This window comes from Hibiscus syriacus, unplaced genomic scaffold (genome assembly GCF_006381635.1).
Source record: "Hibiscus syriacus cultivar Baekdansim isolate YM2019G1 unplaced genomic scaffold, ASM638163v2 tig00110478_pilon, whole genome shotgun sequence".
NCBI classification, from domain to species: Eukaryota; Viridiplantae; Streptophyta; class Magnoliopsida; order Malvales; family Malvaceae; genus Hibiscus; species Hibiscus syriacus.
The window spans coordinates 851,052-865,673 of record NW_024062755.1 but is presented as its reverse complement, the minus strand read 5'-3'; the positions used below and the strand labels follow the sequence as shown (position 1 = coordinate 865,673).

Sequence of the window (14,622 nt, the reverse complement as noted above, 5' to 3'; positions counted from 1 at the left end):
TTCATAAATATTTTTTAGAATAAACACATATGTATTAATAATAGAAATTTTTTGTATGGGGCAAACACAAATAAAATTCAATAGTTGGTACCGTCAGTAAAATGAACAACTAACATAAATAAATTCATATCTCAAGTTGGGCACGTACCTACCCTAGCGTGCACATAGATCAACCATTGTTTTTAATAGATCTAGAACCCATAATATAAGAGGATATGAAAAATAAAAATAAATAGTTTGACCAAGCAAACCAAACAGATGTATTTACTTAAAGACATTATTATAGAATTAGTAAAGGTAAGAAGACTTAATGTAATCATTGAATGGTACAGTTGAATAGGAAATAGGGGTTTGATTACTCAACCCACGCCAATCCCTTAAAAGGGAATTTTTGGATTGAGATTTGGATGTCCAATATGAGGAAAAAAGAAGAGGAAACGTGATCAAAAGTCTAGCATTGCTCACGGGAGATTGCGTCTGTGCCAGGGGAAGAATTGCCTTTCCAAATGCTTTGGGAAAAGCTAGTTTCAATTTCAACAAACTACACATCGTTCTTTGCATATATGAATATAAATATATTTAATTGCAGAGTTATTTTCGTATTTAAAACAGGAAAATTTTATTATCAGAAACAGAGAATTTACAGCTATTTTCGACCTCACGAGGTGATTAAATTAAAATCAACAAAATAAAGAAAAATACATAAAAACAAAGAATAAAAATAACTTTTTCGACCCCTAAGCATCAAGTTGAGTGCAACTTGAACACATAGAAGAAAGCATAAAAGGATATGCAACCATCAAACTATTTTACATCCCAAAACCCTCCCTGATGATTCTTTTCAGAACCTGCGTTGACACTCGGCCGGAACACCTTGAGGGAAACGTTTCAAATCGGTACAATAGTTGTAAATCATGAAATACTTTTGAACCCATCTCAATCTTCGTCTTCCGGGTGCATCGAGCTCGTTGGTATCCCATGCACCGTTGGAAACTGAGTTCGTAGTAGCACACGACGAACTGGTTCCCGACCACACACAAGCGTTGGCGTTGAAGTTCCTATAGTATGAGGTAAAGGGTGCCTTCGTCCAATCGGTTTTCACCAATCCGCCCCTCGTGGCCCAATCATCAGCGTTCCACAAGCTCGAGTATATCCTCATGGGTTGGCTCTTGGGGAACGGTACACCAATTGCTTCGGTGTTTTTGAATACTCTGATGGGAATGTTATCCACCAAGAAACTGACAAAACATAACATCAACATTATCAACTGTGTTTTCTTAAGGTAAAAAGACAATATTGGTAGGTGTGGGGTGCTCTTACATTATGTGTTGGGGCTTCCAAATAATGGAATATGTGTGGAAGTTTCTTGTTGGGTCGAACCAGAGATAGAATTGTTGTTCTCTGTTCCCTTTGCCTTGTGTGAAGACATTGGTATGCAATATGTAGGGGTCACCACTAAGATTCCCCAAGAATTCAAAGTCGATCTCATCATGTGTTGGTCCTTGAGAAGACAACTGCAAACAAACAAAACAAAACAACAATATATTTAAAAAACACTTCCTTTTTTTACATGCATGCATGCATTCATACATATGTCAACATACATAATAAGCGGTAACCGTGCCAGCCGAGTTGCCAGCCACGAGCTTGAGCTGCATATCGATTCTCCCGAACAAGTACTCTTTCTTGGATTGAAAACCAGACCCTGAAACCTTGTCCAGCGACAAAGACAAGAGCTTCCCACCATTGAAAATCCTACCCCTTTTATCACCCCATGTTAGATCGAAATCCTGGTAAAAGTCACCACCATAAGCAACGAAGACCAAAGAGTTCATGGCCAAACAAGCCATGAAAGCCATTGAAACAACACCAGAACAAGAACCCATCTTTCTTTTCATGTGGAAAACAAAGAATGAATGAGAGAAGAGCTGAAGAAGAGAACTCAGAGAGGGTAATTTATATAGGAGAGATGGGTATGGAGGTGAGGCAATAATAAAACTAAAGGAAGAGCTGAAACGAAAGCTGGTGACAGCTTAGCATAAAATAAGAATCAAAGCTGGAAGTTTGGAAGCTTTTGTTTTGAGCCTACGGGGAAGGGTGATTTTGAAAACTTTTTATTGGGTTTTAGCAAAAATGGAAATTAAACTATATAAATAAAGAAAAATAATTAAAAAAAAGGGTTTTGATTTGGAATTTTGTGAGAGAAACTATGTACAATGATGGTGTTTCCAGGGAAATAAGCTAAAGAGTAGGGGTCCCCACACTATGATTTGCTTGCTTATAGGTGGTGGATGACAACTCAGTTCCTGTATTGGAGAATCGGTGTTTCACTATGCCACGGTGGACCACTCATTATTTTGTAGCGTTTACCCATTCATCGTTCGCCATGTATGATTTGCTTTGGAATTCTTCTTCTTTGTTGGGATCAAATTATGGTTTTGGTCCCTCTACTATGCTCAAATTAAGAAATTAATTTCTATAGCATAATTTAATATATCACCCTAATTTTATAATAATATTGTTTATTTATATTATTAAATAATTCGATTAAAATAGTGATGTTCTTAAAAAAATCTTTTAACTTACAGTGATGCGGATATAATTTTGGGTAAATTACACTCGTGATTATTTGACTATATAGATGGATTCTAATTTGTTTATTGATTTTTTTTTCAATCAGATCACTTCTCGTTAATATTTAACGGACGAATTAATGTGACTGTCAAAAGAACAATACAATTACATATTTGATCTTTACTACGTATTCGTTCTATCAAATTAATCTTAATTTTAATTTAATTAAATAAAAAATGGTAACAAAAATCGAACTTGAAATTCAGAGAGTTTGGGCACGTCTCAACCGTTGGAATAAATAACATATTTGGTAATAAATTACAACATTTTATCTATATCCTATTCTAGTTATGATATAAAAAGAATATGTAAAAATGGTTATGAGACAACTCGAATTTGGGATTTCAGGAGTGAGTGCGCCATAACCACTAAGTCAAACTGCATATTTGGTAATGAATTACAGTATTATATACTATGGTCAATTGAAAGATATAAAAACATCTAAATTACTAAAAATAAATTTATTAAATAATTTATAATTGAATATATTCATATATGTATGATATTAAATTATTGGGGGGTTTTGCCTGATTTGGACATGTTTATCAGTTTCAAATGGATATTTTCTTACCTTTCAATTTGGGAATAGTCTTTAAAGTAATTAAGAGAGTCAGGAGCACGCTAGGTTTTGTTGTTAATATCTGATCTATTATTGATTTTGACCTTTGTGCATGGTCTTTTTGTTTCTATACGCGACACAGTTCAAATTCTAGGATAAGTTTTGTCATTATTTTAATCCCAAAGCTATCAGCATACCAATAAAACAAGTTGCAGGATAATCTTTACTCAAGATTATAATATCCATCATTGAAGACATTTTGTTGACTTCAGCTTGAAGAAGATTGTCAAGTGTTGTAAATTATAGAGGCAATGTTGGAACATTTAATATGTGATTTGACTTTTTAATGTCGATGATTAGGTTAAATGAGAGGAATATTGATATTGGAAAATGGAGAAATAGCTATAAGGATGGCGGAGACATGGAGAAAGTTTAAAGAACATTAGAAACGTGAAATCGATTTTGATAAAGTCATCTGTAGTTGTCAATGATTTTGCTCTAATTCTTTTCTTTTCATTTTTTTTTTTGTAATTTTAGGGCCAAATTGAATAAAATTTAAAATACAATGACTAAAATGAAATTTTTGAAAACATTGAGACAAACAATATGTTTAATATGTTGTTTTGTATACGGTTATATTGCGACACTTTAAAAGGTAATAAATTTATGTTTCGATGTTTGATTAGGACGAATTATTTTTAAATCCAAATAATTTTTTGAGATTTATGCGTCGGTAATGCGTCTAAATTTGAAATATTTAACTTCGTTCTTTTTTAATGTGTTATACTTGAAAATATTTTTTACAAACATATATCATTATTTATAAGAATTTGATAGATGTAATTTTACTATAAAGTTTTTAATTTTTTTATTTTTAGTCCATGTTTTAATTCCCTTTCCATTTGGTCATTGTGATTTAAATAAAAATTACAATCAAACCGAAGTCGTCGAGAGCTATCATCGATAACAATATCGCAATTAAAAAGGAATAAAGTCAAAGGTTTAAAATTATTAATGAATATCAAAATTTCAATTCTTTCAACACACCATTTCACCTTAAAGGAATAATTTTTTAAAATTATTATTTTTAGTCTTTATACTTTCATTTTCTTATATTATGATCCTAAAATTGTAAAAATTCAACAAAAATTATCAGTAACTTGACTAAAATCGTCTTCAGCTGCTAACAACTGTATTAGTTATTATAGCTTTCAACTCATTTTCTTAACTGATTCCTCATTATCTCTATTTTTTTAATTTTTCTCTAACACTAATATTTTCTTAACTAATATGATAAAATCATATTTTAATGATGTATATTGGTATTGTCATTGCTTTTAAGTACTAACTCGATAATATAATGTAAATAGAGACTCTATCTAAAAAATATAACTCAAATGGTTTTACGATCAGATTTTATCATATTCTTGTTAGTAGGTTGACGCCCAACTCAGAAGATTGTCAAATTTTTAATGAAAAATTATGAGTTTGGAACATATAAATAGTCAGGTGACCGTTTTGTAACCTTTAATAATTGGGGACTCAAGTAATATCGATTTTTTTTATAACTTTTAATAATAAGATGACTTAAAAAAGTAGCGTTATATAGCTAGGGACCATTTGTATACTCTACCCTTAAATGTTATACTTTAATTTTATCAATTTTAATCCTAATGCAAACTAGGCAAGGATAATATGAACTAATCATAAAGATGAAAAATGATTAAATTAGAACATAAGAACTAAATCTACAACTTAAATATAATACAATAGTTAATAACATAAATTAATTTAATAAATTTAGATAAATATTAAATTCACAACTAACATATAATATAAATAATAATCTAATAATTCTTCTATTAACATATTGTTTAAGTAATTAAAATTGTCAGAGGAAAAAACCACATTATATAATTTAACACATGTAAAAAGCATATGATTAAAATAAGAACGTATTATTTTTCTATTAATAATAACGTATTATTAAATAGCAATGATAGACCATAATTGATGAGAGCAAATATTATATAAATCCATCATCTAATATATGCTGGATCGCAGTTAGGGTTGCATAATTACGCTCACATTAGCTCTAAATCATGTATTATTATATCATTCAGTTTATTCTTTTTCAACAATTAATAATGACCGATTAAAGTAAATTCTCACCAACATTAATAAAAAAAATGTTACATATTTATTCCCAAACTCCATGATTGCTCTCTTTATTCCTCACTTTGTTTAGTTACCCTAGATGCCCCGTGCACTATATAAAAAATCACTAGATGATTAAAATAAGCTTAAAATTAAGGTAATTTGTCGAGTGAATTCAATGGTTAAAAGGAATATTGTTTTTTTAAGTTCTGAGTTCGAGTAGTTACGTTTGTAAAGGAATGTGTGTGTTGACAATGTCAAAAAAATTTATGAATATATATTATTTTGTAATTACTACATACTATTGAAAAAAAGAGAGAAATAATAAAATTAGGGGTAAAGTACATTAGGGGTCTGTAAATTATACTCAAATGATTGTTCTGGTCACTAAACTTCCAATACTTATAAAATGGTCATTAAATTTTATTGAATTATTACAAAATGATAATTAAATTTAGGGTAAACTACATTCTAGGTCAATCGATTACGAGCTCAATTACAAATATGTCATGTTCTTTTCTAAAAATTACAATTTAATAAGCCAATTTAAAATATTATTACAAACATGTCATTCTGTCATTAAAATTGAAATGGGAGTATGAATTGACCTGATATAATACCCATTTCCACTAGTTGGTAAATTTCCTATAAATTATTAGGTTATAAACTAATACAATAATTTTTTAAAATAAAATTCCAACAGCAGTAGAATTCCCAACTGAGTATGTAACATCCCAAAATTAGAGCAAGTGACTAAAATGGAAGTTTTGAAAATTTGAAGTCTAATTTCGAAAGATCTGAAAGTTCAGAGACTTAATTAGGAATATTTTGAGGATTATTTGGTAAACATATAAGGAAGTAAGGGTAAATTGGTCTTTGCAAAGAAAGATTTTTTTATCTCTTTATAAAAGAGATAACCACGTGTAAATGGGCAAGAAAATTCTGGAGAGATGGGGTTCAGTTTCTTCTTCTTCTTCCCTGTCTTCATGTATAAGGTGAGTTGGATTTAATTTGCTTGTTTCTTCAATCTTATGGTTTCCTTTGATTCTTGAGTGATAAGAAAGAGTAAGGGAAGATTAATGGTGACCTAAAACTCCAAAATGAACAAGTTATAAGAGATTAAAAAATGAGTTTTTAAGTGAATTATTGAAATAGAAGGAGTTAATAGAATTTGAAGTTAAATTTGACTTGTCAAAAAGTTAATTAAGAAGTTAGAGTTGATAGAATTGAATTAAGAACACATGGAAAATTTGATGAAATTCTTTGATTCAAGAATTATGGTGAATTATGAAGGATAGTGAAGTGTAATAGTGTTATAAGAAGGTTTACATATGTATAGATGAGTTTTAAGGAATAAAGAGGGGTTAATAAGTAGAATTTGAGGACAAAGTAAGAATTTTTGGGCTCAAATAGAATTTCTGGGTTGTGTGCATCGATGCATCTTCAATGTGTATCGATGCACTCTCAAATAAATGAACATCGAATGCAATTAGTGCATCGATGCATAAGGAGTGCATCGATGCACCCCCTTAAGATTGAAACATCGAAGGTGATTTGTCTACCGATGCATGGGTAGTGCATCGATGCACATGTTAAGGGATGCATCGATACACTGTAGAATGTACCAATGCACTTCAAGGGAAAATAGAATTAGACCTTTCTTTTGGTCTAAGAAATGATAGATTATAATATATCAATTTGATACTGATATGTATCAATGTATGATTATATAGATATCGAGCACGAACAAGTTCTGGGTCGACTATCAAGTTAAGATTCGATCGAAAGAAATGAATCATAAATGGGTTTGGAACTTAGTGAGGCCAAGGTGAGTGCATATTAGTTAGTTTATGGTGCTAAATGGAAACAAGACTTGCGACAAGTCTATTTCCTATGTTAGAATGCATGAATATATGATTATACGTATATGAATGACATGAATTGTATGTATGCATGATTATATGTGTTAACATGCTATTGAATGTAATGATATGAGAAGTATGTGCTATGTAATGTATATATATATATGAACATATGTGAAACTGAACTATGTGACTGCATGAGAAAGATATGAGCCATATGACATGATATATGTGAACATGAGAAAACAAAGTATAAGATATGAACAATGTGATCCTATGAGAATATGAAAAGAATCTATGTGACTACGTGTATATGTGAAAGAAGCTATGAGCTTATATGACATGTGATATGAAAGTGTATATGTGAAATGATATAAGTGAAAATGCCCATGTTATATGATACGAGAGCTATAGGTATAGTTGGCATGCCAAGAGTCGAGGGTCTACGCGGTCCTTCGGGACATACAGTGATCCTACGGGATATTTCATAGTGGTCCTTCGGGACAAAATTTCATAGCCCCTAGTGAGACCCCTTACGAGCTGCAGTGACAGTATAGTCAACCTCAATAGACTCACATATCTACAGTTCTCACAGGTGTACATGGGCTAATAAGAGATAACATTGAATACAATGTATGTGATATATGTATGAGTTTTGTGATATTAATTATATGATATGATATATGTGTGTTAGTGATTATTGTATATGTTATAAGATATATGATATGAACATAATAGATCATATAAACAAGAGAATAGAAATATGAATGGATATATGTTTGAGTATGATGTGATAGCAGTAATTGTTCATGCATGATTACAAGTTATAGTTTACATTATATGTTTATTGCCTCACTAAGTCATATACTTAGCGTGTAAGTGATTTACACGTAGGTTTCAAGAAGAGTAAAGAGCAATGTGGAACAAGACAGGTCAGTTCTCCTTACTGAAGGTCAGATCAGAAGAGGGGTGAATAATATGTATTTTAATATATAAAGTTCTAGTTGGCATGTATTCAAAAGAATATATTGTATAAGCTCTTAATAGTTTTGTAAACGTTTTGAATAAGTTATATGTTATAAAAGTTTTAAATTACTCACTATTTTATACAAGTAAATGTTTTGAAAAGTCAATGTGACACCTCAGACTCGTATTCGGGTCGAATACGGGTTGGGGGTGTTACAGAGTAGGCAAACCTTGCAAGCATGAATCATATTGATTGAAGGTTAATATTCCATTTAAATAAAAAGCAAAAGCTTTGAACAGCTCATAGTTTAGCTCCTACTTGTCTCATTATTTATAGTTCGTTCAAATGTGCTTGAGATATCCTTCATCCGTTTTGGGACCATCCCTTATTCATATGTTTAAATTTAAGAGCCTCAACATTTTTTTTATTCAAAAAGATACATGCATTGTACCAATGTTTGATGTATCTGAATATTTGAACAAAATCACAAGTGATGATTACATTGAAAATAAACAAATTTGGTAGACTTGATTTAAGCTCGTCAAATTTGAGATTTATGATTATCTCTCTTAATAATATCATCTTTAAGATTTAAATTTACGGTAATCAATGATTACTCATAAAATTGACATGCTAAGAAATTAATGAGAATTGAGTTTAAAAGTACCATATATATGAAGATGGAAAGTCCAATAAGGTTATATAAGGAAAGATGGTATGAATATTTAGTGATTGAAAGAAATGCATGTGAGAGGTGTATATATGAAGATGGAAAATTCCAAAATGCCATCCAGTGGCCAGTAGCTATGAATATTTAGTTGTTGAAGAAATGCATGGGAAAGGTATGTGTGCTTGTGCCTCGTTGTCATTAACTAGTATATTAGGATAATCAGGTATGAATCTAGAGGATGCTATAGAGAATCACATTTTTTAAAAATTTTAAATTTTTTATATAATTTAAATATTCTTTGTATATTTTTTTATTGATGATCTGATTTTACACTTGTTAATGTAAAATTATACATCGGTCCCTGAAAATAACATTTATAAACATAAGATTTATACAATTATACTATCATTTTACATGTAAGATTGAAACACCCTTTTCATTGTCTTTCTTGAAGTGTTTGAGGTGACATGCTAACCTATTCTCATGAATGTTGGTTGATAGTACTAAATAAATGGGGAATGGTTGAATATATGTAATTCACCAACCCAACAACAAGAAAGAAGCAAGCTCGGCGGTGAGTGTGAGAGCTAGGGGCCTTTTTCATGATTGCAATTTCTTTAAAGATTCCAATTGAAATTGGACTGTCACATTGGACGCGTGATTGGTTACTACGCTTTTATTATTATTATTATGAAATGCCAACAAAACACACATCATTGACATGCCCTTTTCAAAGGGGAATTTGCCAACATATTCTTGGAATTTGAGTTCCCTCACCAACACTCACAATAAAATCAATTCTACAAGGGTATTCAAATTTCGATATTTAATTTGCAAAATAGTTGTTACTTATATGTCTAAGTTGAAATAATATATAACGGCTAGAATTTAAAAGTCATAATTCAAATATTTTCGATTTGAATCTTAAATTTAATAGATAAAAATTTATATATATGAAAGAAAGTTACCATTTTTATCAATTAATTAACCTAGTAGAATGCGATATTAAATCTCTTAAGTAATGTCAGTAATTCAAATCATGACGTTGTGAATTGAGTAAATTGATTGGGAGGTCACCCTCGTAATAGGCTTCTATAATATTTGATATGAATTAGTCAATTAATAAATCAAATGCAAATTATTTAATTTCATTTCAAAGATTTCAAAATTTTACTGGGGTAAATAACCTTTTGCTGTTGGCTTAGGTGTATGGGAAACAGGAAACCTTATTACCTAGGGCATACAATTCTTTTACTTGTGGACTTGAATCATTGGGTCAAAATGCCAGTTCAACATAGATTTTATATTTGAGAGCTAGGCATCATTTTGTTTGATAATTCTTTATGTATAAAATATAGTTTAATTTATTAAATATATGAAATTAACTAAACTATATATATGATACTAACCTTTTCTTCAAAATAAACCAAATGAACAAATAATTTTTTTCATGATATACAGGTGTCAAATCATAATAAAATAAAGTATATATACTGATTTCTTAATTTCATAAAATAGAAGGATACAATATATAAATAGACCAATTTTCAGATTTTGAAAAATCAGACAATGCTCATTGCATAAGTTATTCCATCTTGTTTCTAATAGCAACCATCTTAGGTTTACATTGGTTGTATATATACTTTTTCACAATGACAACTAAAAAAAAATAGAAATGATTCGTGTCTTCAATTTTTGTTTTTGGTTTAATGACAATTTAATTTTTTTTATTTATAAATTTACGGGTAAACAACACAAATGGTCCCCGACTATAGGATATTACTTTGTTGAGTCTCTCGACTATTAAAAGTTACAAAATGATCTCCCGACTATAGGAAGTTACTTTCTTGAGTCTCTCGACTATTAAAAGTTACAAAATGGTCACAGACTATTTATTATATTCCAAACTCGTCCTTTTCTATAAAAAAAAATTAACGTTCATTTGAGCTGAACGTTAACGTGATGACTGAGATATAATAGTCGTTTGAGATTATAAGATCATATTTTATCATATCTTAATAAGCATGATAATGTTTAACTCAGACTACCGTTAAATTTTTAACAGAAAAAGATGAGTTTGGAACATAATGAATAGTCGAGTGACAATTTTATACCTTTTAATAGTTGAGGACTCAATAAAGTAGTGTCGTATAATTAGGGAACTATTTGCATACTTTATCCAAAATTTAAATCAATTGAACGATTTCGGTGGTAAAAAAATGTTATTATTCTTAGAGATTTTAAGTTTGTATAATTATATTTACAGGATATGTGTGCATTGTCAATATCTAACAAAAATTCTAAATATAAACTACCTTACAATAACTCCAATTTGTTAAAAGAAAAAAATCTTTTATCTTTTAGCTGGTTTTTCAATTGCAAGCTGTCTTGAAATTTGGAACCATTTCAAGCTTGATGTAGCTAGGCAATTTCCCACTGGTGTTCGACGCCAAAAGTATGGCTCCAACGCCTACAATCAAATTGGCAGAGATTATTTATATTTGACAATTATACACAAATTATGAGAGGAACTTTCCTTTAATTATTCAGCTTTTCTTTCGCAAAGGTAAGAATTTGAACTTTTAATATTATTTAAAAAATTTAATATTTCATCTCATTAAAATCAACTGATTATTGATATATTGGATCAATTTTAAAACAATAATAAATTTGACGACATTCACCTTCTTTCCTCTCTATAAACATCCCTACTAAATTCTAAAATAAGAAAACAACCAATAATATATAAAACATAAGAATGCCTAATCAGTAATGAAGAATCTAATCATACACATAAACTACAATAATAAAGTTAAAAGGGAGAGGATGATGGGCAAAAAGCAGAGAGGTCAGTCCAATGACAAGAAAAAGTGGTCATACATTAGTTATAGAGAGCAGCCAAATTACTCTACATATGTATGTCTCAAAAGTGCTGGGCATCCTTCATCAACAATTTTGTAAATTTGTCACCAACATTTTTGTTCCACGACAAGATACCATTACTGTCTCTACAGCTCGAGTGACAGGATAGATAGACATTTGACATGAAGGGGAATATTTTGAACTCTTCGTCAATATTATTAAAAATGTAACATTTGATAAATGAACATATTGAGAGATCTCAATAATAAAAAGAAATAATTATTATTCTTAAAAGATTTGGATTCAAGTAGTTTTGTATGATGTGTGTGAATTATTAATAACTAAAAAAGATTTTAAAAATATATTATCTTAAAATAATCCAAACTATTTAAAAAGGGTATTCAATAAGTTTAAAATCGAATTTTATAATTTATTATCCTTTTTTTGAATGTAATCTCTTATAATCAACATAAACTATTAAAAAAAGATTATATAAAGTTGCATTATTGAGCTTGTCTTGTAGGGTTCATCTTATGCATGATGATTCGAGAGATGCTTGAGTTATTATACTTTTTTAAAATTTTAAATTCTCATATAATTAAAATAATTTTTTCAGAAACATTAAATTAATTATCTTTAAAAAAAAAGTTGTTTGAATATGGAATCACGATGGATAAGATTTAGGTAATATATTTCTCAAAAGATTGTTAATTTAGCATGGACGAAGTTAGAGAATTTTTTATGGTTGAACTTGAATTATAATCTTTTGGGTTAAAATAAATCCATGTTAAATTGATTTTCCCCTTCAATTTTGAATTTAAATTCTTGTGGGAAGTGATTATAGAGGATGGTTTCTTGGACAAGAGCGAAGAAGAAGAGTCCAATTAACAAGCTGGCAATTCACAATTCCATGTACTTTTCCCCAACAAGCCCATAACATGCTAAATATTTGTCGGATTTCTTTTTATGTAAGCCCATTTGTCCCAAGTTTTTTGCAACCACGTGTTAAATTTATTCAAGAATCAAATTGTTTGTAAAATTCATTTCATAATCTAAAGTATTTATATAAAACTATAATGTGAAATAGAAATACAATATTCATTGAAAGTCTAAGAGATAAACTCACCAGCATTATCAATACAGAAATTATTAGGATACGAAATATCACATAATTAGTATAATCTAAAAAATCAACTAATCAAATCTTGACAAAATGGATTGATTAATAAAATCTTAATCACATATATTAATTTAGAGATATATTTTCAATAAGTTGAAGATTAAAATATCTAGATATAATTATTAATAGATGTCTGTCCATATGTATATTAACATAAGTTCAAGATTGAACTTTAAATTAAAAGAGACGAAACTTGATCAAAATATCACATGAATTTAGGATTATCAAAGTAAATTTAATACGAATGGTTTTAAATATTCATTATTTAGATCAAGTTATCTATATTTTTATATATAAACTTTTTTTAATATATTTTTTTAATAATGAAAACCAGTTGTCATTATTAAAAAAGGTAAGTTACACAATTGGTTACTAATGTTTTTTTAATATGAAAGTCTCTCTTTTTTTAATAATGGAAAAATAGTTGTCATTATTAAAAATGGGTAAACTACACAGTTGGTCATTAATTTTTGAATAAGTTTTTGTTTTCTCCACTAAAGTTTTAAAAGTTACAAATTAATCACTAATGTTATCTATTGGTTACAAACTGGTCACTCGATGTTAACAGCCGTTAACACACGTGACGAAAAATACAACTGGCGTATTAACTGCTTACATGGACTTTTGACTGCCACGTTAGAGGACGACTGGAATCCCTTTTATCGGTTTCATTTACCATTTTGCACTATTCTTCTTCTTCCATAAACCCATTTCCTCTTCTTCCATAAACTCATTTCTTTTTCTTCCATAAACCCATTTTTTTTCTTCCATAAACCCGTTTCTTCTTCTTCCATTTGTCTGAGAGAAAAAGTAGTGAGAATAATGATTTATTTTTCTTCCATTCGTCTGAGAGAAAAAGTAGTGAGAAAAACGAGCAAAGAAAAACCATCGCACTTTCATGGAGGTTACAAACAAAGGGGGGGAAATGCTATGCTTAATGGTAAGTTTCTTTTGGGTTTGATAGAAAATAAAAAAAATAAAACATTAGCTGGGCATCTACAGTTGCAAAGCAGAACAATAGTGGGGTCTTCCATCTTCACATGATTTCTCTTCTCTTACAATTTTTAGAAAAAAAAATAAAAGATTAGAGATAAGAATGAAAAATCCTAAATTAAGTTTAGGGATTGGGTTTTTTTAAAAGGATAAGAGGTGATCGTTCAAGGCTTTTGGGTCTCCAATGTGGGGGTCAACCCAGTCCATGTAAGTAGTTAACGCGCCAATTGTGTTTTCCGTCACTCCTGTTAACGACTGTTAACGTCGAGTGACCATTTTGTAACAAATAATAATGATAGTGACTGATTTGTGACTTTTAAAACATCAATGATAAAAATGAAAACTTAATCAAACATTAATGACCATTTATGTAGTGTACCCTTGAAAAAACTTTGTACATGAAAGAAACGTCGGTACGGAGGTGGATGGAAATTTGAATATATTTTCAATGGTCAAGGGTCAGGCAGTACTGCTCACTATATTTCTACGTTTAATAATCCAACGCTCTATCCATTTAGACGGCTTTACAATTTAATCACGGCATAATTTAATCTTTTTGTACTTAATATATCGATTGGCCCTTGGACTTAGCAATCTGTCTCAATTTAGTACCTGAATTCTTTTGAACCAGTTTAAACTTGAAAACCGTTATTAAAAAGATAACTATAGCTAATACTGTTTATTTTTCAAGGACTTAATATAACAAACAGAGAACGATTTCGTAATACTAGTAAAAGA

The 14,622-nt window shown here is 29.7% G+C and overlaps 1 protein-coding gene across 1 annotated transcript; it reads right to left on the bottom strand.

The window, feature by feature from the left end:
• Positions 1–594: 594 nt before the first annotated feature.
• On the bottom strand, positions 595–1,952 carry LOC120128379 (xyloglucan endotransglucosylase/hydrolase 2-like). Its single transcript, XM_039146063.1, has 3 exons — positions 1,605–1,952; positions 1,321–1,514; positions 595–1,238 (listed from the first exon to the last, which is right to left on the bottom strand). The coding sequence occupies exons 1-3, from the start codon at positions 1,896–1,898 to the stop codon at positions 842–844; spliced, it is 885 nt and encodes a 294-aa protein (XP_039001994.1). The 5' UTR covers positions 1,899–1,952; the 3' UTR covers positions 595–841.
• Positions 1,953–14,622: the final 12,670 nt, after the last annotated feature.

Excerpts from the sequence above, each read along its gene's own strand:
- LOC120128379 (XM_039146063.1), bottom strand. The coding sequence starts at position 1,898 with ATGAAAAGAAAGATGGGTTCTTGTTCTGGTGTTGTTTCAATGGCTTTC. Across the intron at positions 1,515-1,604 it reads GCACGGTTACCGCTTATTAT|TTGTCTTCTCAAGGACCAAC; the intron begins GTATGTTGACAT and ends GTTTGTTTGCAG. Across the intron at positions 1,239-1,320 it reads TGGAAGCCCCAACACATAAT|TTTCTTGGTGGATAACATTC; the intron begins GTAAGAGCACCC and ends ATGTTTTGTCAG.